The 22314-nt window shown below is 42.7% G+C and overlaps 1 protein-coding gene across 1 annotated transcript in view; it reads right to left on the bottom strand.

Annotated features, from left to right (window-relative positions):
* LOC122558088 (fibrillin-2-like) overlaps positions 1 to 22314 on the bottom strand; it is a 318053-nt gene that overhangs the window by 34992 nt on the left and 260747 nt on the right. The window contains exons 51-53 of the mRNA XM_043706411.1: positions 15158 to 15280; positions 13717 to 13848; positions 11467 to 11592 (exon numbers count right to left, since the gene is read on the bottom strand). Coding sequence (XP_043562346.1) covers positions 11467 to 11592; positions 13717 to 13848; positions 15158 to 15280 — 381 coding nt within the window. The remainder of the gene's footprint in view (positions 1 to 11466; positions 11593 to 13716; positions 13849 to 15157; positions 15281 to 22314) is intronic.

The raw sequence follows: 22314 nt of genomic DNA, 5'->3' as shown, positions 1-22314 counted from the left end.
CAGAGGTGATTTACTAGGATGTTATCTGGTTTCATGGGAAGATCTTATGAGGAAGGGCTGATGGACTTGTGGCTGTTTTCATTAGAGAGAAGAAGATTTAGAAGTGACTTAATTGGAACATATAAGATAATCAGAGGGTTAGGTAGGCTGGACAGTGAGTGCCTTTTTCCTTGGATGGTGATGACTAGCACGAGGGGACATAGCTTTAAATTGAGGGATGATAGATATAGGACAGATGTCAGAGGTGGTTTGTTTGCTCAGGGAGTAGTAGGGGCGTGGAATGCCCTGCCTGTAACAGGAGTAGACTCACCAACTTTAAGGGCATTTAAATGGTCATTCGATAAACATATGGATGAAAATGGAATAGTGTTGAATAGATGGGCTTCAGATTGGTTTCACAAATCAGTGCAACATTGAGGCCTGAAGGGCCTGTACTGCGCTGTAACGTTCTGTGTTCTATGAAACTTCAACTACCTGGCTGGGCTCATTCCCCAACACCAGGTCCAGTATGGCCTCTTTACACCAGTATTAGTTTAAAATCATAAAATAATTGAATATGATAAATACAGACCACTAATTTCTCTGGTGTATAAATTCAGTAAGAATGCATAATACTAGATTTAGAGCTGGACAATTTTGAAGTGAAATTGGGAAGTGCATTTTCACACAAAGATTAGTGTAAATCTAGGTTAGGCCCCTGTAAGGTTTGTGATTATTGTGTTAATTGCAATTTTCAACCTGGACATTATGATAAATGTATAAAGGGATATGGAATAACTCTCCATATGAGGATTTGTGGTAAAGGTCATACATCATCTCAATTAGTGTCTTTTGTTGAAAGGCAGTGCCTCCTCGTTACGATTCTGGAACAAGGAGGCAGAGAGACTCAATGATAAACTGGGACCTGTCTGCCCGAACTCCATTTCGGAGTGTGGCTCTGCTCCACCCCACAGTTTCATAACAAGCACCGGAGGAGAATGTGTGACTGCTGAGGTCTAAAATAGAACATAGGGAGGATCTGGCCTGAACATCAGGAATCTTTTTCTGGGCTACAATTGGCTAGATCTACAATATGTTAAGATGAATACCATTGTTACAAACAAACTGGTCAGAGAGTTCAGGTGATTAACAGAACTATTATGAGGTTTGTATCTTCAGAATTTGCTGGTTTAATGTAATCTATTTGATTTATACAAGCAGCATTTCCCAATTTTAAAAAATAACTTCCTTATATTTCCTTATATTTATTTTGTGTGGCACGGTGGCACAGTGGTTAGCACTGCTGCCTCACAGCACCAGAGACCCGGGTTCAATTCCCGCCTCGGGCAACTGTCTGTGTGGAGTTTGCACATTCTCCCTGTGTCTGCGTGGGTTTCCTCTGAGTGCTCCCCATAGTCCAAAAATGTGCAGGTTAGGTGAATTGGCCATGCTAAATTGTTCGTAGTGTTAGGTGAAGGGGTAAATGTAGGGGAATGGGTCTGGGTGGGTTGTTCTTCAGAGGGTCAGTGTGGACTTGTTGGGCCGAAGGGCCTGTTTCCACACTGTAAGTAACCTAATGTATTTCATATTAATTTTCCATTAATTTTGTCACACAGAGTTACACCTGGTGGTTAACAGTGCAAGTACCTTTGAAATAACATGCCAGCAATATTGATCAACCTCTTACACCCAGAATGAGAACAATTTACATCGTGCAATTGCACTCCTCAGTGTGTGAAAGTGTTTTTAGAGGTTATTTTTAACTCATGCATATTATGTGGTTGTTGCTGGCTGGGCCAATATTTCTTGCCCATCTCTAATTGCTCAGAAAGTAGTTAAGGGTCAACGCTGATGGTCTGAGGGTCTGGAGTCACATGTAGGTTAGACCAATAAGGATGGCACTTTCCTTCCCAAAAGGACATTAAAGAACCATAAGACAATAAGACATAGCAGAAGAAATTAGGCCATTCAGCCCATCGAGTCTGCTCCACCATTCAATCAAGTTTCTCAACCTCATTTTCCAGCTTTTTTCGTGTAATCTTTGATCTCTTTGACAATCAAAAACATATCTTTCTCAGTGTTAAATATACTGAATCACCTGACCTCCACAGCCTTCTGTGGCAATGAATTCCATAGATTCACTCCTCTGGCTGAAAAAGTTTCCCCTATCTCTGTTCTAAAAGGTCTTTCCTTTACTCCAAGGCTGTGCCCTCGGATCCTAGTCTCTCCTAACAATGGAAACATCCACTCTGTCCAGACCATTTGATATTTTACATGTTTCTATTAGATCCCCCCTCATCCTTTTAAAATCCATCGAGTATAGACCCTGACTCCTCAAATGTTCATCATATGTTAAGCTTTTCATTCCTGGGACCATTCTCGTGAACCCCCTGTGAATCCACTCCAGGGTCAGTACATCTTTCCTGAGATATGGGGGCCAAAGCAGTGCATAATACTCCAAATAGCTTTTACAACAGTTGGCAGTACTTATACGGTAGCCATTCAGCCAGCTTTTTGTTTCAATTTTTACAAATTTCCAAATTTTAAAAATCTTCTCAATTCTGTTTATACATTTTTCTTTGAAGTTAATCTTACATCTCCTGTCTTTATTTCTCTTTCTGGACTTGATTTGAATAAACTGCATCCTACCCTTCTGACATCTTCCTCTGTCCTTAATTCTTCATGATTAAGGAGATACACTGTTGGCTTTGTTATTCAACAAGATCTTAGGTGTTCTATTGCCCATGCCATAATACTATAATCTTGTATTTCCAGCAAGATACAATGGAATGTTTATCTTCGAAGATTGGACAATGCTCACATAATCTCGTGAGCCCACGAGGAGGTTGGCTCCATTTCAGGTAAAGTGCTTGTGGAGGCAGGAAATATTGTGTGGTGAAATAGTTCAAATGGTCTTCCAGTGCATGGTGGATCTGCCAACCTTTCCTTTGCTGGGGAAGTGGAATTAAAACATGAGGGCGAAGGCATTGGCCTAATACATTCCTGTCACATTTTACCAGCCCTGCCTTCAAGCCCATTGTTAAAAGGCTTGTTAAAATACTGGGTTTTGTTCCATGATTTGTCCTTTCTTGTCTGACCAGAAGAAAATTCAGCTCAAATTGAGCTGCTCAACTTAGATTCAGAGTTGAAGAGTGTGGTGCTGGAAAAGCACAGCCAGTCAGGCAGCATCTGAGGAGCAGGAGAGTCCCACATGTATCTTCCCACATACATTCGAAACACTACCCACACCCTCCACCTCCTCCATGACGTTTGATACCCTGTCCCCAAATGCCTTATCTTCACCATGGACATCCAGTCCCTGTACACACCTGCCATGACAAAGGCCTCCAAACCCACTGTTTCATCCTCTCCCACCAACCCAACTAGTACCCTTCCACCAACAGACTCATTCAATTGGCTGAACTGGTCCTCACTCTCAACAATTTCTCCTTCGAATCCTCCCACTTTCTCCAGACCAAAGGGGTAGCCATGGGCACTCGCATGGGCCCCAGCTATGCCTGTCTCTTTGTCGGGTATGTAGAACAATCCATCTTCCACAGCTACACCAGCACCACTCCCCACCTTGTCCTCTGCTACATCGATGACTATATCAGTTCCACCTCGTGCTCCCATGAGGAGGTTGAACAGTTCATCAACTTCACGAACACCTTATACCCTGACCTCAAGTTCGCCTGGCCCATCCCGGACACCTCCTTCCCCTTCTTGGACATCTTCATCTCCATTTCGGGCATCCGACTCAACATGGACATCTACCACAAATCACCGACTCCCACAGCTACCTGGACTACAGCTCCTCCTACCCTGCCTCCTGTAAAACCGCTATCCCTTTCCCTCAATTCCTCTGCCTCTACCGTATCTGCTCCCAGAAGGACCAATTCCACCATAGAACAATCCAGATGGCCTCCGTCTTCAAAGACCACAATTTCTCCTCCCACATGGTCGACAATGCCCTTCATTGCATCTCCTCCACTTCCCGCACCTCCGCCCTTGAACCCCCACCTTCCAATCGCAATAAGGACAGAACCCCCCCTGTCCTCACATTCCGCCCTACCAACCTCTGGATACATCACATCATTCTCTGCCACTTCTGCCACCTACAAACAGACCCCACCACTAGGGATATATTTCCCTCCCTACCCCTATCAGCATTTTGAAGAGACCATTCCCTCTGTGACTCCCTTGTTCGGTCCATGCCCTCCACCAACCCACCTCCAATCCCAGCACCTTCTCCTGCTGCTCACACCTCGTCCCCCCAAAGGATCCTTCCACATCAGGCATAGATTTTCCTTTACCTCCACACACATCATCTACTGTGTCTGTTGCTCTCAATGTGGTCTCCTTTACATTGGGAGGGAGGACGCCTACTTGCGAATGTTTCAGAGAAGATTTCTGGGACACGCGCACTAAACAACCCCACTGCCCTATGGCTGATCACTTCAACTCCTCCTCCCACTCAGCCAAGGATATGCAAGTCCTGGGCCTCCTCCACCACTAAATTCTAGACGCCTGGAGGAAGAATGCCTCATCTTCTGCCTCGGGACCGTCCAACTACACAGGATCAATGTCAATTTCACTAGTTTCCTCATTTCCCCTCCTACCACCTCATCCCTGATCCAACATTCCAACTCGGCACCGCCCTCTTGAACTGTCCTACCTGTCCATCTTCCTTTCCACCTACCTGCTCCACCCTCCTCTCCAGCCTATCACCATCACCCCCACCTTCATCTACCTAGCGCTTTCTCAGCTACCTTACCCCCAGCCTCACACCACTCCCATTTATTTCTCAGCCCCCTTGGCCCCCTCCACATTCCTGATGAAGAGCTTTTGCCCAAAACATCGATTCTCCTGCTCCTCAGATGCTGCCTGACCAGCACTACACTTTTTGACTCTGATCGCCAGCATCTGCAGTCCTCACTTTCTCAGCTTCAATTCAGAAAGTTGACCTCTTTGGTTAAAAATAAGTTTGGAATCATAGACTTGACAGTGATGGTAACATGAAATTCTGCAGTAAGTGAAAATAAGGGCTTTTTCCAGTAAGAAAGACTGCAGAGAGCCATATAAAGCATCAGATATATGTACCGGATTACCCCACAAGCTTGGAAAATTGTCCCTGGTGAATTTGGTGCACAGCTTTTGATTGGTCAACTCTGACTGCTTCACCTTTCTCATCCTCCTTCGCTCCTTTGCACAATCTTTGCATTCAAATGGAGGAGCAGAGGACTGCTGGGAAGGTGAGCATAACAGTCTAAAGTACTTACCTCAGGCATCGGGGCCTCCATTTACCGAGAGGTGCGAGGAAGGAGCAGAGGACTGCTGTGAAGGTGAGCATAACAGTCTAAAGTGCTTACCTCAGGCATCGGGGCCTCCATTTACCGAGAGCTGCGAGGAAGGAGCAGAGGACTGCTGGGAAGGTGAGCATAACAGTCTAAAGTGCTTACCTCAGGCATCGGGGCCTCCATTTACCGAGAGGTGCGAGGAAGGAGCAGAGGACTGCTGGGAAGGTGAGGATAACAGTCTAAAGTGCTTACCTCAGGCATCGGGGCCTCCATTTACCGAGAGGTGCGAGGAAGGAGCAGAGGACTGCTGGGAAGGCGAGCAAAAAACAACATTTTTTTGAACAGAGCGGCAGGGTGAGAGGGCAGAGAGAAACAAGGGCTGCCAAGAAGTGTTTAAAAAGGTGAGATCTTCTAAGGTTTTCACTAAGAAAAAGGGACCTTGTTGTGAATGAGGACTTTGAGTAGCTGGGATACAGGCTTGACCAGATCAAGATTGATGAAGTTGATGTGCTGGAAATTTTGGCAAACATTAAGATTGATAAGACCCCAGGACTAGACCAGATTTATCCCAGGCTGCTCCGGAAAGCGGGAAAGGAGGTTGCTAAGCCGCTGGCGAAGATCTTTGCCTCCTCACTCTCCACGGGAGGAGGATTGGAAGGAGGTGAATGTTGTTCCACTTTTCGAGAAGGGTAATAGGAAATCCCTGGCAATTACAGACCAGTCAGTCTTATGTCTGTGGTCAGCAAGTTTTTGGAAAGAATTCTGAGGGACAGGATTTATGACTATCCAGAAAAGCATAGTGTGATTAAAGGCAGTCAGCATGGCTTTGTGAGGGGCAGGTCATGCCTCACAAATCTTATTGAGTTCTTTGAGGAGGTGACGAGACAGGTCAACAAAGGTCGAGCAGTGGATGTGGTGTATATGGACTTCAGCAAGGCATTTGATAAGGTTCCCCATGGTTGGCTCATTCATAATGTCAGGGGGTATGGGATACAGGGAGACTTGGCTATCTGGATTCTGAATTGGCTGGCTGACAGAAGGCAGAGAGTGGTTGTAGATGGAAAATATTCTGCCTGGAGGTCAGTGTTGAGTGGGGACCCGCAGGGCTCTGATCTTGGGCCTCTGCTCTTTGTAGTTTTTATAAATGACTTGGATGAGGAGATTGAGGGGTGGGTTAGTAAATCTGCAGATGACACAAAGGTTAGAGATGTCATCGATAGTATAGAGGGCTAATGCAGGCTGCAGCGCGACATAGACAGGATGCAGAGCTGGGCTGAGAAATGGCAGATGGAGTTCAACCTGGATAAATGCGAAGTGATGCATTTTGGAAGGTTGAACTTGAATGCTGAATATGGGATTAAAGACAGGATTCTTGGCAGTGTGGAGGAACAGAGGGATCTTGGTGTTCAAGTTCATAGATCCCTCAAAGTTGGCACCCAAGTGGATCAGGTTGTTAAGAAAGCATATGGTGTTTTGGCTTTCATTAACAGGGGGATTGAGTTTAAAAAAGAGCTGCGAGGTTTTGCTACAGCTCTACAAGTCCCTGGTGAGACCACACTTGGAATATTGTGTCCAGTTCTGGTCGCCCTACTATAGGAAAGATACAGAGGCTTTGGAGAGGGTGCAAAGAAGGTTTACCAGGATGCTGCCTGGACTGGAGGGCTTGTCTCATAAAGAGAGATTGACTAAGCTCGGACTTTTCTCTCTGGAGAGAAGGAGGAAGAGAGGTGACCTGATCGAGGTATACAAGGTAATGAGAGGAATAGATAGAGTCAATAACCAGAGACTTTTCCCCAAGGCAGGATTGACTGGCATGACTGGTATAGAGATGTCAGAGGTAGGGTATAAAGGAGACGTCAGAGGAAGGTTCTTTATGCAGAGAGTTGTGAATGCAGGGAATGCGTTGCCAGTAGTGGTGGAAGAAGCAGAGTCATTGGGGACATTTAAGCGACTGCTGGATATGCACATGGACAGCAGTGAGTTGAGGGATGCATAGGTTAAGTTACTATATTTTACATTAGGATTAGTACTCAGCACAACATTGTGGGCCAAAGGGCCTGTTCTGTGCTGTGCTTTTATATATTCTAGGTTCTATATATTTAGTAATGTGTACCGAATCTGAGTGGCAGTTCAGCACAAACCTTCAGGTGACACATCTCACTGATCTGTCAGCTCCTTTAATTGGTAACAAATGGTTGAAAATGACAGCTCGTGAGGAGGAAGGAAATTTTTCTGTGCTGTTATAGAGTCAGGAAAATGATCCCTGGTCCAAGGAAAGTGGGGGGTTGGTGTGTATGCTGAGTGGGAGATAAGGAGAACGTGAAGAAAGACAAAGAATAATCAGGAAAATTACAAATTAGGCATTTCTCATTTTCATCTGGTGTATTCTTATTACTATTGACCTCTGTGTGGGAGAGGTGAGCTTCCCAGACAAACATTACCCTTATTTGACAGAGAGCTCTGTTCTGCCATCAATTACAAAGTACCCCTTTGTGCTGTTTACCTTCAGAGGATTGGTCTTAATCCCAGGGAAATGGAATTGAGGAACCCAGCCATTTTGGCACTTTGACAAGGGAATGCAATTACAGCTAAATTGCAGCTTCTAACAGAAACATAACTATTATGGAAAAGTGCAGCTAGCTTTTGAAAGATTAAAACTTCTCATTGGTAAAAAGAAACTATGATTCCATTTAAGTTGCATCACCTAATCTCCGCCATGACAATGAATTCACTTTGTACCACTCACTCATGTATTTTAACTTCTGCCTCAGATGCAAGCCTAATACATCTCTCTCCTTTCTGTCAGGATTTTAACCTTTCATCTCTTGCCTCAATTATTGTACAATCCTACTGACCTAGCCCAACCTGATCTTTATCACAAATCTTCAGCTCCTCAGTTTCCCTCCTCCTGCCCCTGTGGCAGCTCTGGATAGCCATCTCAGGGTTTCCTCAATGACCATATTGTGCTAGCTATCACTACCCTGTTGAAAGACATGACCTGGAACTGCTCATTTGCCTTTTTGCCACTGTGCTCACTTAGTCTTGCTCTTTATCATCTCACTTTGTGATACTGTGGCCTTACCAGCAGTCACATCTTTATGTCTCTTGTTCCTCTGACACTTGTCCCTCCTCTGAGCATCTTACATTCTTCCTTTTTCCTTCATTATTACTCATGGTCTTCTCTCTCGACACCGATTTGAGTTTCCCCATAAAATACCCCTCTCTTTTCCTTCCCTCAGCAATTTTCATTGATTGGCTCCTCATCCTAAATTATCTACATTCCATTCTCAATTTCCCTTGTACTCTCTGTTGTAAATACATTGCTCTTCTGTCTTCATACAAAAAATCTCTCACCTCATTCATAACTATTCTTTTCACCTCACCATACCCATTTCTGTTCATCAGACCTCAATCATCGACATTGAATACTTTTGCTCAGTGACATCATGCATATCCCCTCACTGACCGTCTCCCTATGACAACTATGCAACTGTTGATTTGCTTAGCCATCCTTACACCAGCAAATTTTATTTCAAATCTCCAGCAAAATGCTCCTCCTTTCCCATTCTGTGATTTTACACTCGGGTACAGTCGCAAACCTAGTTCCTTTTGAAGGAGGGTCACTGGAAATGAAATGTTCTCTCTCCATAGATGCTGCCAGACCCACTGAGCTTCTCCAGCAATTTCTGATTTTGTTTCAGATTTCCAGCATCTGCAGTTCTTTGGTTTATTTTCGTTGCCATGTGAACACATAACTGCTGCATCACCTATAACGTTTAATCTCAACTGTCGTAACATCACCTGTTTTTGCCCCAAATAAGTTTGCTTGCAGCAATGAAATGCATTTCTTAACCTCTGACTTGGCTATCCCAGCAGTCTCTTGACTGCTACTTCATCTTGAACCCACCCTAAACTTAAATTCATCCAAAACTCAGTTCCCATATGTGAACATGTGTACTTTCATTCAACTGTCCCCATTGTTCACCAACTATATGGGTTCCTATTCTTGCAACATGATTATTTTAAAACTCTCGTGCAAGTCAGTCCACAAATCCCTCTCCTTATCTATAGAACCTGCTCTGGGCTTTTCCAATTCTGGCCTCTTGCATGGTCCCAATTTTAATCTCTCCACCATTGGCAGGCTTGACTTTAGCTAATGGTCTTAGACTTTATATTTCCTTCAGCAGTCACTCTACATCTTCCTACTTTGGTAAGATGATCCCTAAAACCTGCCTCTTTAACCACACTTTTGGTTATGTGTCTAAGTAACTCAGTAACAAATCTAAGTAACAATGTCTACTGCTCTGCCCTCAACAATCTTTTTGGTTACTTCCTCAAAAAACTCAATCAAGTTTGTAAGACACAATTTCCCTCACACAAAACCCTCATGCTGACTATCCCTAATCAATTCTTACCTCTCCAAAATTGGTAGCACAGTGGAGTATTGCATTTTGGTAAGAGAAACAAGGGCAGGGCTTATACACTTAATGTTAGATCCCTGGATAGTGTTGTCAAACAGAGATCTAGGGGTTCAGGTACATAATTCTTTGAAATTTGTGTCACAGGTAGACAGAGTGGTTAGAAGGCACTTAGTACGCTTGCCTTCATTGCTCAGAGCTTGGACACCATCTTGAGGTTATACAAGATGTTGGTGAGGCCTCTTCTGGAGTAATGTGTGCAGTTCCCAAATTGAAGAGGGTTCAGAAAAGATTTATCATGATGTTGCTGGAAATGGAGAGTTTGAGTTATAAAAACTGTCTGGGACTTTTTTCACTGGAGTGTCGGAGATTGAGGGGTGACCTCATAGAGTTTTATAAAAATCATGAGGGGCATAGATAAGGTGAATAGCAAGTGTCTTTCCCCTAGGTTAGGGGAGTTCAAAACTAGGGGGCATATTTTAAAGGTGAGAGGAGAAAGCTTAAAAAGACATGAGGGGCAACCCTTTTAAACAGAGAGTAGTTCATGTGTGAAAGAGCTGCCTGAGGAAGTCTGGATGTGGGTACAGTTACAACATTTAAAAGACATTTGGATAAGTACATGAATAGGAAAGGTTTGGAGGGATATGGGTCAAACGCAGGCAGGTGGGACTAGTTTAGTTTGGGAACGTGATCAGCATGAACTAGTTGTGCCGAAGGGTCTGTATTCATGCTGTATGACCCTACGACTCCATGACCATGACTCTACAACACCTTAGTGTAATCTATAAAGACACTACATAAATGTATGTTATTGTTGATATGTTTGTTGCATACTTTGGTCTTCAAAATAAGTTTACAAATTCTCTTCTTCATTCCTTTTCTTAAATATTGTTCCTTTACTTTCTAATATTTTTGTTGCTCTCATCATACACAAATGTCCTACAAACCTCTTTCAGCTCAAGTTATTGTATTATTGAATCTATAAAGACACTACATAAACGTATGTTATTGTTGATATGTTTGTTGCATACTTTGGTCTTCAAAATAAGTTTACAAATTCTCTTCCTCATTCCTTTTCTTAAATATTGTTCCTTTACTTTCTAATATTTTTGTTGCTCTCATCATACACAAATGTCCTACAAACCTCTTTCAGCTCAAGTTATTGTATTATTGGCCTGCAGTCTGTGTCAACTTCTCTTTCGACTTTATCATTGAGATCTCACTGCCCACTTTTCTAACTCCTGCCGTACTCTAGGCTGTCATCCTACCTTGCCCCTCTTCATTTGGACCTGTCTGTGTCTTTGCTAATTGTTTCACTTTGCCCAGTGCTCACATCAGACAAGGTTCATAACAAAGACACAGCAGGAACAGGGACCATCAGTTTGTGACTGAATGCGCCTCAAGTTTACCCTACACTCTGTAGAAAAGAATACACTGTATTTAAGTGGCCACTTGATTGTCAAGTCCATCTTGAGCATTGGTTCCAATGGCAGTGAATAAATCCTTTTTAGATCGGCATAGCATCTTTTTTGCTATAGCCAACTGTTGTTTCCCTTGTTGATGTGATATGTTCAACACTTTTTATTTTACTTGCCAATATTCCATCATTCACTGATACTGTACTCTTTGACATAACACAATTAATTATGAAGAAATTTTGATTTATAATATCAGAATCTCAATTTGATTGGTAGTTTTGATGGGACTTGTCCCCCTTAAAATGTGACATGTGGATTAATCTACACTGAAACGTCCATGTAAATTGGACTTACCAATGCACTCAGTGCCCGAGGGAGTTGCTCGGAAACCTTCACCACAGTCACATCTGTAGCTGCCTACAATGTTTATACAGCGCCCATTTTCACAGATGCCTGGCTTACTCCAGCATTCATTGTTATCTAAAATTGGAAAGATTCAGGTATTGTTTGAAAAAATATCAAATATAGAACCAAACTATTTTGATTCTTTCATTTTCTCTACAAAATATGTTGGCATAAGTTATTTTTGGCATCGATACTCAGCTTCTCCATATTTGTAACAATTTGGAGGCTACAAGCTGGGCAGAATCATATTGTGCAGAATTATTAAACTGGTTTTGCAAATGTTAATCAAATTCCCATCTGTTATTTATTTTGTCAGTAGCAAAATCAGTAACATATTCAAAACATAGAGGCTAAAAACAGCACTGAGATAACAGAGAAAAGAATTCCACACAAATATATGAGTATTTATGATACTCAAAACGCATGGTGTGATTTCAACCACTAATGTCAAGTTTGTATACGTTAGAAGAATTTGAGGCAAATAAACACAGTGAACTATTGGCTGACAACATTTGAAATGTGACAGATGCACTGACCCATTTTTAAAGTGGGAGGGATATAGAGTGTGTAAACCCTGAAATAGATGGAGAATTTGTGGAGTTCAGAGATGTGGTACATCTGCTGATCTTTATGGACAGGTCCCCTGGTGATCAATTTTAAAGTCTCTTAAGGGCCTCTGTTGTTTGATCTTACAGATAGGAATGGACCCAAGCCCTCATTTAAGGAGAGGGAAAGAGGTTTTCCAAAGGAATGAGAGAGACCTGGTCTGGGGCAGCCAAACTTACTGACTTTTGTTCTCCTGGCTCCCAGCAGGTTTGGCTCAATGGAGAGGACTTCGCCACTGACCAGCACACACTGCAGATCCACTTTTGCTGTCTAAATACTTTTTTTCAAAAAAAGTTCCCCATTTCCTTTCTAATGAAACGTCATTCTCTGGTGCAAGACCGTGATTGTAATCAGGACATAGTGGGAAGACAGAGGGATGAGGAGAGATAAGGGTCTTCACTGAATCTACCCCTGTACTGGTTGCCACTAGGCTAGAAGAGTTAAAATCAGGGTCAATGTGCCTGAAAACAGGCATGCAGGATGAGGACTGCACTATTCCATGACCCATGGGCCAAATCGGTGCCAGAGAGTGGGTCAGGTATGTGACCAATATGACCTTTTGACAGAACACCATAGAATCCCAGAATCATATAGTACAGAGATCCTTTGAGCCTTCAAGTCTATACTTTAAATCCACTACTATCTACACTGGTCCCACTTTCCTGAACTAGGCCCATTGCCTTGAATGTTATAAAATGTCGTGTTCTGATCCAAATGCCCGACACCAGCTTAAAACAGGTAATACATGTAACATTGCTGGCTACTCAGAAGTTATAATAACTACTTAACTTCATTAGATGTTTATCTGAAGATAATCATGCCACATTTTCTTCTATTCCATCCCTCTCCCTATTCTGGTCGGCTCTAAAATAAGGCAGGTGCACTTTTCACAAACACACGGCCTAATTTTAGATGAATCTGGCTATATTTCTCTGCAGAAATATTTTGAACACATGAACCAACTCAGAATGGGCCTCATGTCCAAGATCATCACTGGCTCCAAGTCAACAAAGAAACGTGCACATGGCCGCACAACGCTCCTCCAGCCAGGACAAATTCCAGCTCTGCTTTCTTTTAAGGAGCATCAGCCAATTGGCTCCAGTGACTGCTGTGTGGCTGTGCTGGAGTGAAGGATGGAGAAAACCAATACTTCTCTTTTTTTAAACAAAGTTGCTTCAGTCTGACGAGAGCTCAGATCCTATGGGTGGCCTTTCTCTTCTGTAACGTTTCAGTGAAATCATCGGATCATGACGTGGAACACATGTTAGTGTCACTCCTGTGCCATCTGTACATTATTTAAATGCGCATTGTTATTTGTGGAAGAGATTTCTTTCCTCCTTTAGTATGGCCACAGGAAATGCACAGATCAGAGAAGTGAAATTAAAGCTTTTATTTTCCGTCCCTGAAAGCTGGCATATTTTTGAGAATTCAATGAGCTGAATATTTGTCTGTTTAGTAGAACTGTTTCTATCACAGGGCTACTAGTTGCCTATTTCCTCAGGGTCTGTCTTCAGAACATTTCACTATGGATTCGCCGAATGACATCATTTCACCCAAATTTCATGCCTTTCGCAGTCAGTCAAAAAATCTTACCCATACAACCATCTCCATCGGGTCTGCGTACCATTCCAGGTGGGCAGATACACATAAAGGTACCAATCAGGTTTTTGCACATCATGCCTCGCGATTCACAGTCTTGGAGTTCCTGAGTACATTCATCGAGGTCTGTGATGGAACATGGTCAACACAAAGCAAAATAAATAGGTTTTAAAATAAAACTTGATTAAAACACAGAAAATAAGGTGGAAAACAGAATCACACGGTATTAGGCACTGTTTTTATTGTCTGGTACTGCAACCGGCAAATGATATTCAAAGTTAAAAACAGAAAGACAGAGATAACACAGTGTGACAATGTTGTTTGGTTTCTCTTGGGCCACAAGTTATTAAGATTGCAATCTCATAGGAGCTGTTGAAGTGTTGATAAAGTGAAAGGTTGGAAACCACCATGATTTAAGGAAATAACGAGAACTAGGTTAGGTTAATATTCATTAGGAATGCTAGGCCAAAACATAAAGGCAAGTAGACACTTTCAGGAATAGGAAATTGTTATTAGGCTTAGTAAGCCAGTCATTTCTGATATATCAGTTCATCATAACTTACTTTCTCGCTCTATGTCTCAGTCACTTTTATTTACTGAAATGCATGTAATTAAATTTTAAACACATTTACACTGTACATTTCAATGGCCATCTCTTAATTTTTTTTCAGTTATTTTGGTGAGAAAGACTTGCACTTTTGCTTCTTTACTGATTTATAACTTCTGCCTTGTGGTACATGATTATTAACCACAGTGAGGAGATTTTTGCCAGAAACATCTCTGTCAATGCCCTGTATAATATTGCAAACTTCAATTCAACTTTCTTTTCCAAAAAAAATAAACTTGCTAATCCTTCTGCCATAATATACAAGCCTTTTTTAAGGGGGTGTTATGATAGAGTGGGTAAGAAGTTACAGAGACCAGAAGCTCAGGGTTTGCATCTATGTGCCAGAACTTAATGACTTCAGGGTACTTTCATAATATGACCAAACAGGATGATTGTCAGCGTGTAAACACACCCAATGCCTGACACCAGGCAGTCAGAGCAGGACAGTTTCCTGTAAAGCCATTCTGCAGAAGGCAATGGCAAACCACTCTGGAACTTTCCCTGTAAGTGTGGACCAATACAGTGGATGTCCATAGTCCTCAGAAATAAAGATGGCAGCAAAGATAGACAGTCAATCCTGATACATCAGGTCTTATTCCTTAACACTGCTCTCTCTCTCTCTCTCTCTCTCTCTTTCTCTTAACAACCATGATCTTCCTTACATGGTTAAAATAAATAAATATGGGATAAACTGCTTCAATAAACAAGACTGTGGTTTGTATCTTGATCCAATTCCATCAGCCTGGTGGTCATATCTTGTCTGAATCTTGTCTTTTTCAACATGTAAACAGTGAGAGTTGGTTTTCTGCTCCTACTGACTGTCCTCACCTCTGCACATCTTCCCATCTTCCCTCAAAGTGTAACCGGCAGGGCATGTACATTCATAGGAACCAAAGGTGTTAATGCATCGGAAAGCACACAGCAGTGGGTTCTGGGCACATTCATTTATGTCTGAATTAAAAAAGAGAGAAAGAAAAAGCACGTTATCAATTAGGGTTTTTTGTCAACTGCCCCGTCACAGTCTATACTTTACAGAATTAACACCTATTCAGATGATAATTCAAAAGTTTCTCAAAAGTACGTCAAAAAGTAACTTTACAGAAACAACAAATAATCAATGGTCATCATGAAACTGCATTTCCCTTTTTGCATTCTGCAGGGAGACAAGTTATGATTTATTCAACAATTTGAAATCTCTCTTACTCTAATAGAGTGTAACCAACAGTCATGTGGATTTTTTTTCTTAAACTGAATGATATCCTCTTTAAACAAAATGACAGGAGAAGAATTGATTGCATCTTAGAGCATGTGTGGGCCTCTATCTCAGTCTTCATGCCTCTTATTACATTCCTGTAGAGGGGTCTCTGGAGTCTTGCACAGATCATAGAATGGGGATAAGACCATAAGACCATAAGACCATAAGACATAGGAGTGGAAGTAAGGCCATTCGGCCCATCAAGTCCACTCTGCCATTCAATCATGGCTGATGCATCCTGTAAGCATTCCATGAATTCCCTTTCTTTAGATCCACTAACAACATTATTTACCCAGTCCACCTGCATATTGAAGTCTCCCATGATCAATGTAACCTTGCCTTTCTGACATGCCTTCTCTATTTCCCGGTACATGTTGCGTCCCTGGTCTTGACCACTGTTAGGAGGTCTATACACAACTCCAATTATGTTTTTTTTGCCTTTGTGGTTCCTCAATTCCACCCACACAGACTCCACATCTGCACAAAAGATGGCCATTCAGCCAGCTCACCACTACGGTTCGAGTATCTTGGAAAGTTGAGTGAAGTGGGCAGAGGGGATGGGAGAAAGGGAGGGTGGAGGTATTATAACTTAGTGAGGAATGTGTATAGATGCATTAAAGATGCTCTGTAGTGTAGTATCTCCCATCATTCCCCCTGCTTTAACAAAAAAAAATTTAAAAAGGGCTATCCACCCCAACTGTAATACAGCATGGGCAGGACAATTAGGTTCAACTGAGATTTTAACAAGTTCAATACCCTTAATTATCATTTTGAGCATGGCACACAGGCTGGTAATTTCAGTGCCTCTCTCCCAGCTGCCTCCTCCGCCCATGTACAACCCACCATCCACATACTCTGTATTATGTGGGTTGATCAGGGGGTGGATGGGAAGGCAGTATCCTGTGAGTGCACCATTAATGTGACTCCACCATGACAAATACCACTGGAGAGGAAACACAAACTTCAGACCCATATCTCAACCCGAACCAGTCATTATTGGTTTGACAGTGGCAGGTTTTGGGTGACATTATGTACTATTAATTAGTAATTAATTGTCACTCCCAGTGCAACTTGGAAATGGTTTAAAACTTATTCCTCACCCATAGATTTCTGAGACATTGAAAAACTCAGAGATAGGGAGTTGAGAGCCGTCAGGTTCATGAGGTTCTCACATTTCTTGTGGGTCAAAACAAAAATAACGTCGAACCTCTGGTTCACTGAAAGGTTTACAAGGATGTTGCCAGGGTTGGAGGTTTTGAGCTGTAGGGAGAGGCTGGACAGGCTGGGGCTGTTTTCCCTGGAGTGTCAGAGGCTGAGGGGTGACCTTATAAGGTTTACAAAATTATGAGGGGAATGGATAGGATAAATTGACAAAGTCTTTTCCCTGGGGTCGGGGAATCCAGAACTAGAGGGTATAGGTTTAGGGTGAGAGGGGAAAGATCTAAAAGAGACCTAAGGGGCAACGTTTTCATGCAGAGGGTGGTACGTGTATGGAATGAGCTGCCAGAGGAAGTGGTGGAGGCTGGTATAATTGCAACATTTAAGAGGCATTTGGCGGCATGGCCAGGTTGGACCGAAGGGTCTGTTTCCGTGCTGTAAATCTCTATGACTCTATGACGTTTCGTCAAGTTACAAACAGCCAAATGTCATCTGACCAGCCCATAATTACTGCCACTGAACACTACGAAGGATTACAATGATGGTATGAATCTTACGGTGGTCACATAATATGATTTTAGAAGCAGCAATCCTGTCCCTTCCTTACATTCAGCTAAGTATATTTTAAGTACTACCACGTTCGGTGTAATCGAACAGCTGGTCCCTTTAAGGTGATTGCATACCTGGACACTGAGAGAATTGATAGCTCATAGAGCAAACTGAAAACCAGGACGAAGGACCCGATACCCAGCATGAACAAAACCAACATAGTGTACAAAGTCCCATGCAAGGACTGCACAAAACACTACATAGGACAAATAGGAAGACAGCTAACGATCCGTATCCATGAACACCAACTAGCCACGAAACGACACGACCAGCTATCCTTAGTAGCCACACACGCAGATGACAAGCAACATGGGACACACTACTATTATAGGACAAGCCAAACAGAGAACAGCCAGGGAATTCCTAGAGGCATGGCACTCATCCACAGATTCTATAAACAAACACATCGATCTGGACCCAATATATCGGCCACTGCAGCGGACAGCTGGAACTGATAACCGGAAGCGGCAGAGACAAACTACTACAAATGCCGGAGGAAAAATCACAGAAGCGCTTTACAGGAGGCTACCAAGCACTGAGGATGTCACCTAGACAGGGGACGAAACGTCTGCAACACAAATTCCCAGCTCGGCGAACAGAACTACAACAACGAGCACCCGAGCTACAAATCTTCTCACAAACCTTGAATAAAATTCTTTGTCACAATTTGAATATTCCAATATTAAGGTTACAGGCTGTTTTGGATTTTGTTGAGGTGGGAAGGAGCAAGAGTTGGGATTTATTAATTTCCAACACTTTACGGGCACAGTCACCAATTATGCTTATTGCTGGAATGTAAATCTATACAGATTGATAACTATGTTTCTCAGAGTAAAATAACTGATCAGGCACTCCAATGGAGTGCCAAAGAGGGGCCTCAGAGGTACAGTGACAATGTTTTCCTGTCTGTTTTCTAAAGTCCTGCTTCCTTCTTGTTTGGGGTCTTACAGGGAGTGGGGAATCAGTGAAAATCACTTCCTAAGGTATAGAAATGCTCCGAGTAGTCAACTAATCATGAGGAAAAGGGGGCAGCTGATAACACAGGAGAAAACCACCCTTGAAAATGGTTCTGCATGCACTTTAATTCACTGGCCGTTCTCTTGTCTATGGATGAGCACTTAATTGCAAGCAAAGAAAATATGTGGGAATTTCCTAAAAAGTATTTGACACAGGCTAGATTTCATACTGAATGTATTTGGTATCTTAGCCCTTACGATTCAGTTACAATGATAACGCAAATACACAGTAGCTGAATTAGAACATAGAACAAAACAGCGCAGTACAGGCCCTTCAGCCCGCGATGTTGTGGCTACCTGTGAAACCAATCTGAAGTCATCTAACCTACATTATTCCATTTTCATCCATATGTTTATCCAGTGACCATTTAAATGTCCTTAAAGTTGGTGAGTCTACTACTGTTGCAGGCAGGGCATTCCACGCCCCTACTACTCTCTGAGTAAGGAATCTACCTCTGACATCTGTCCTAAATCTATCACCTCTCAGTTTAAAGCTATGTCCTCTCATGCTCGCCATCATCATCTGAGGAAAAAGGCTCTCCCTGTCCACCCTATCTAACCCTCTGATTATCTTATATGTTTCAATTAAGTCACCTCTCAACCTTCTTCTCTCTAACGAAAACAGCCTCAAGTCCCTCAGCCATTCCTCATAAGACCTTTTCTCCATACCAGGCAACTCCTAGTAAATCTTTTCCAATGCTTCCACATTCTTCCTATAATGCGGTGACCAGAACTGTACACAATACACCAAATGGCTGCACCAGAGTTTTGTAAAGCTGCAGCATGACCTTGCAGCTCCAAGACCCAATATCTCTACCAATAAAAGCTAACACACCATACACATTCTTAACAACCCTATCAACCTGGGTGGCAACTTTCAGGGATCTATGTACCTGGACACTGAGATCCTTCTGCTCATCTGCACTACCAAGAATCCTACCATTAGCCCAGTACTCTGCATTCCTGTTACTCCTTCCAAAACGAATCACTTCACACTCTTCCGCATTAAACTCCACTTGCCACCTCTCAGCCCAGCTCTGCAGCTTATCTATGTCCCTCTGTAACCTGTAACATCCTTCGTCACTATCCACAACTCCACCAACTTTAGTGTCATCTGCAAATTTACTAATCCATCCTTCCACGCCCTCATCTTGGTAATTTATTAAAATGACAAACAGCAGTGGTCCCAAAACAGATCCCTGCAGTACACCACTAGTAACTGAACTCCAGGATGAACATTTCCTATCAACTATTATCCACTTGCTTCTTTCAGCTAGCCAACTTATGATCTATACCGTTAAATCACCAACAATCCCACGCCTCCGTATTTTGTGCAATAGCCTACCGTGGGGAACCTTAACAAACACCTTACTGAAATCCATATACACCACATCAACCGCTTTACCCTCATCCACCTGTTTGGTCACCTTTTCAAAGAACTCAATAAGGTTAGTGAGGCACCATCTATCCTTCACAAAACTGTGTTGACTATCCCTATCAACTTATTCCTCTCTAGATGATTATAAATCCTACCTCTTATAATCCTTTCCAACACTTTACTCACAACTGAAGTAAGGCTCACTGGTCTATAATTACCAGGGTTGTCTCTACTCCCCTTCTTGAACAGGGGAACCACATTTGCTAACTTCCAGTCTTCTGGCACTACTCCTGTCGACAATGATGACATAAAGATCAAAGCCAATCTCCTCCCTGGCTTCCCAGAGAATCCTAGGATAAATCCCATCCGGCCCAGGGGACTTATCTATTTTCACACTTTCCAGAATTGCTAACACCTTCTTCTTGCGAACATCAATCCCATCCAGTCTAGTAGCCTGTATCTTAGTGTTGTTCTTCTTGACAACATTGTCTTTTTCTAGTGTGAATACTGATGAAAAATATTCATTTAGCACTTCCCCTATCTCCTCAGACTCCACACACAACTTCCTACTACTGTCCTTGATTGTCCCTAATCTTTCTCTCGTCATTCTTTTATTCCTGAATTAAACCAGTCTGCTCTGCCATTCAGTCATGGTTGATATGTTTCTCAAACTCATTTTCCTACCTTCTCCCCATAACCTTTGATCCCCTTACTAATCATGAACCTATCTATCTCTGTCTTAATTACACTCATTGACTTGGCCTCCACAGCTCTTCGTGGCAATGACTTTGACAGAGTCAGCACCTTCTGGCTAAACCAATTCCTTCTCATCTCAGTTGTACAGGGTCGTTCCTTCACTCTGAGGTTGTCCACTCGGGTCTTAGTCTCTCCTACACATGGAAACATCTTCTCCACATCCACTGTCTCCAGGTCACTGTTTCCTGTAAGTTTAAATCAGATTCCCCCCTCATCCTTCTAAACTCTCCTGAGTACAGACCCAGAGTCCTCAACTGCTCCTCATATGGCAAGCCCTACATTCCTGGCATCATTGTTGTAAATCTCTTTTGGACCCTGTACAAAGCCAACACATCCTTCCTTAGATTTGGGACCCAGAATGCTCACAATATTCGAAATGCAGTCTGACCAGAACTTTATACAGCCTCAGCAGTACATCCCTGCTCTTGTATTCTCATCCTCTTGAAATTAACGAGAACATTGCACTTACCTTCTTAACTGCTAAATGATCCTGCATGTTAACCTTAAGAGATTCCTGAACCAAGACTCCCAAGTCCCTTTCTAGTTCAGATTTTCAAAGCCTTTCCATATTTAGAACATAGTTACGCCTGTGGAACACCACAGATTCTTATCGTATTTAGCAGCCTCCTTTGCGGTACCTTCTAGAAATCCAAATAGATCACATCCACTGACTATCCTTTGTCTAGCTTATTCATTATCTCTTCAAAGAATTCTAACAGATTTATCAAGCATGACCTCCCATTAACAAAGCCGTGCTCACTCCACCCTATTGTACCACGCACTTCCAAGTACTTCACAATCTAATCCTTAATAACGGACTCGAGAGTCTTACCAATGACTGAGATCAGGCTAATCAGCTGATAGTTTCCTGTCTTCTGCCTCCCTCTCTTCCTAAACAAGGATGCTACATTAGCAATTTTCCAATACTCTGCAATCTTCCCTGACCCCAGTGATTCCTGAAAGATCACCACTAATGCTTCTACAACCTCCTTCAGAACTCTGGGGTGTAGTCCATCTGGTCCTGGTTATTTATCCAAATTCAGATCTTTCAGCTTTCCCTGCACCTTCTCCTTAGTGATGGCCATTATACTCACCTCTGCTCCTGACTATCTTGAAATCTTGGTGTGTTGCTGGTGTCTTCCACTCAAAAGCCTGATGCAAAGTACCTATTCAGCTCTTCCACCATTGTTTTATTCCCCATTACTACTTCGCCAGCTTCATTTTCCAGTGATTCAATGTCTACTCTTGCTTCTCTCTTACCTTTTAGATATCTGACAAAACTCTTGCAATCTTCTTATATATTACTAGTTCGCCTACTCTCATATCTGATGCTCGATTGTTGAAAAGGGATGGCACTGTGGCTCAGTGCTTAGCACTGCTGCCTCACAACTCCAGGGACTCGGGTTTGATTCCAGCCTCAGGCGACTGTCTGTGCAGAGTTTGCACATTCCCTTGTGTCTGTGTGGGTTTCCTCTGGGTACTTTGATTTCCTCCCACAGTCTAAAGATGTGCAGGTGAGGTGGACGGGCTATGCTAAATTGCCCATCGTGTCCAGGGATATGTAGGCTAGGTGGGTTAGCCACAGGGTATGCAGGAACAGAGGTAGCGGGTGGGTCTGGGTGGGCGGTGTGGACCCAATGGGCTGAATGGCTTGCTTCCACACTGTATTTCACACTAATTCTATATTTCATCCTTCTTCCCCATTATTGTTTTTTTTAGTTATCTTCTGCTGTGTTTTAAAGGCTCCCCATTATTCTGGCTTCCCATTAACCTTCACCATATTGTATGCTAATTTTTTTGCTTTTATTCTGTT

Source organism: Chiloscyllium plagiosum, chromosome 2 (genome assembly GCF_004010195.1).
Source record: "Chiloscyllium plagiosum isolate BGI_BamShark_2017 chromosome 2, ASM401019v2, whole genome shotgun sequence".
Classification (NCBI taxonomy): domain Eukaryota; kingdom Metazoa; phylum Chordata; class Chondrichthyes; order Orectolobiformes; family Hemiscylliidae; genus Chiloscyllium; species Chiloscyllium plagiosum.
This window is presented reverse-complemented; position numbering and strand designations above follow the sequence as displayed.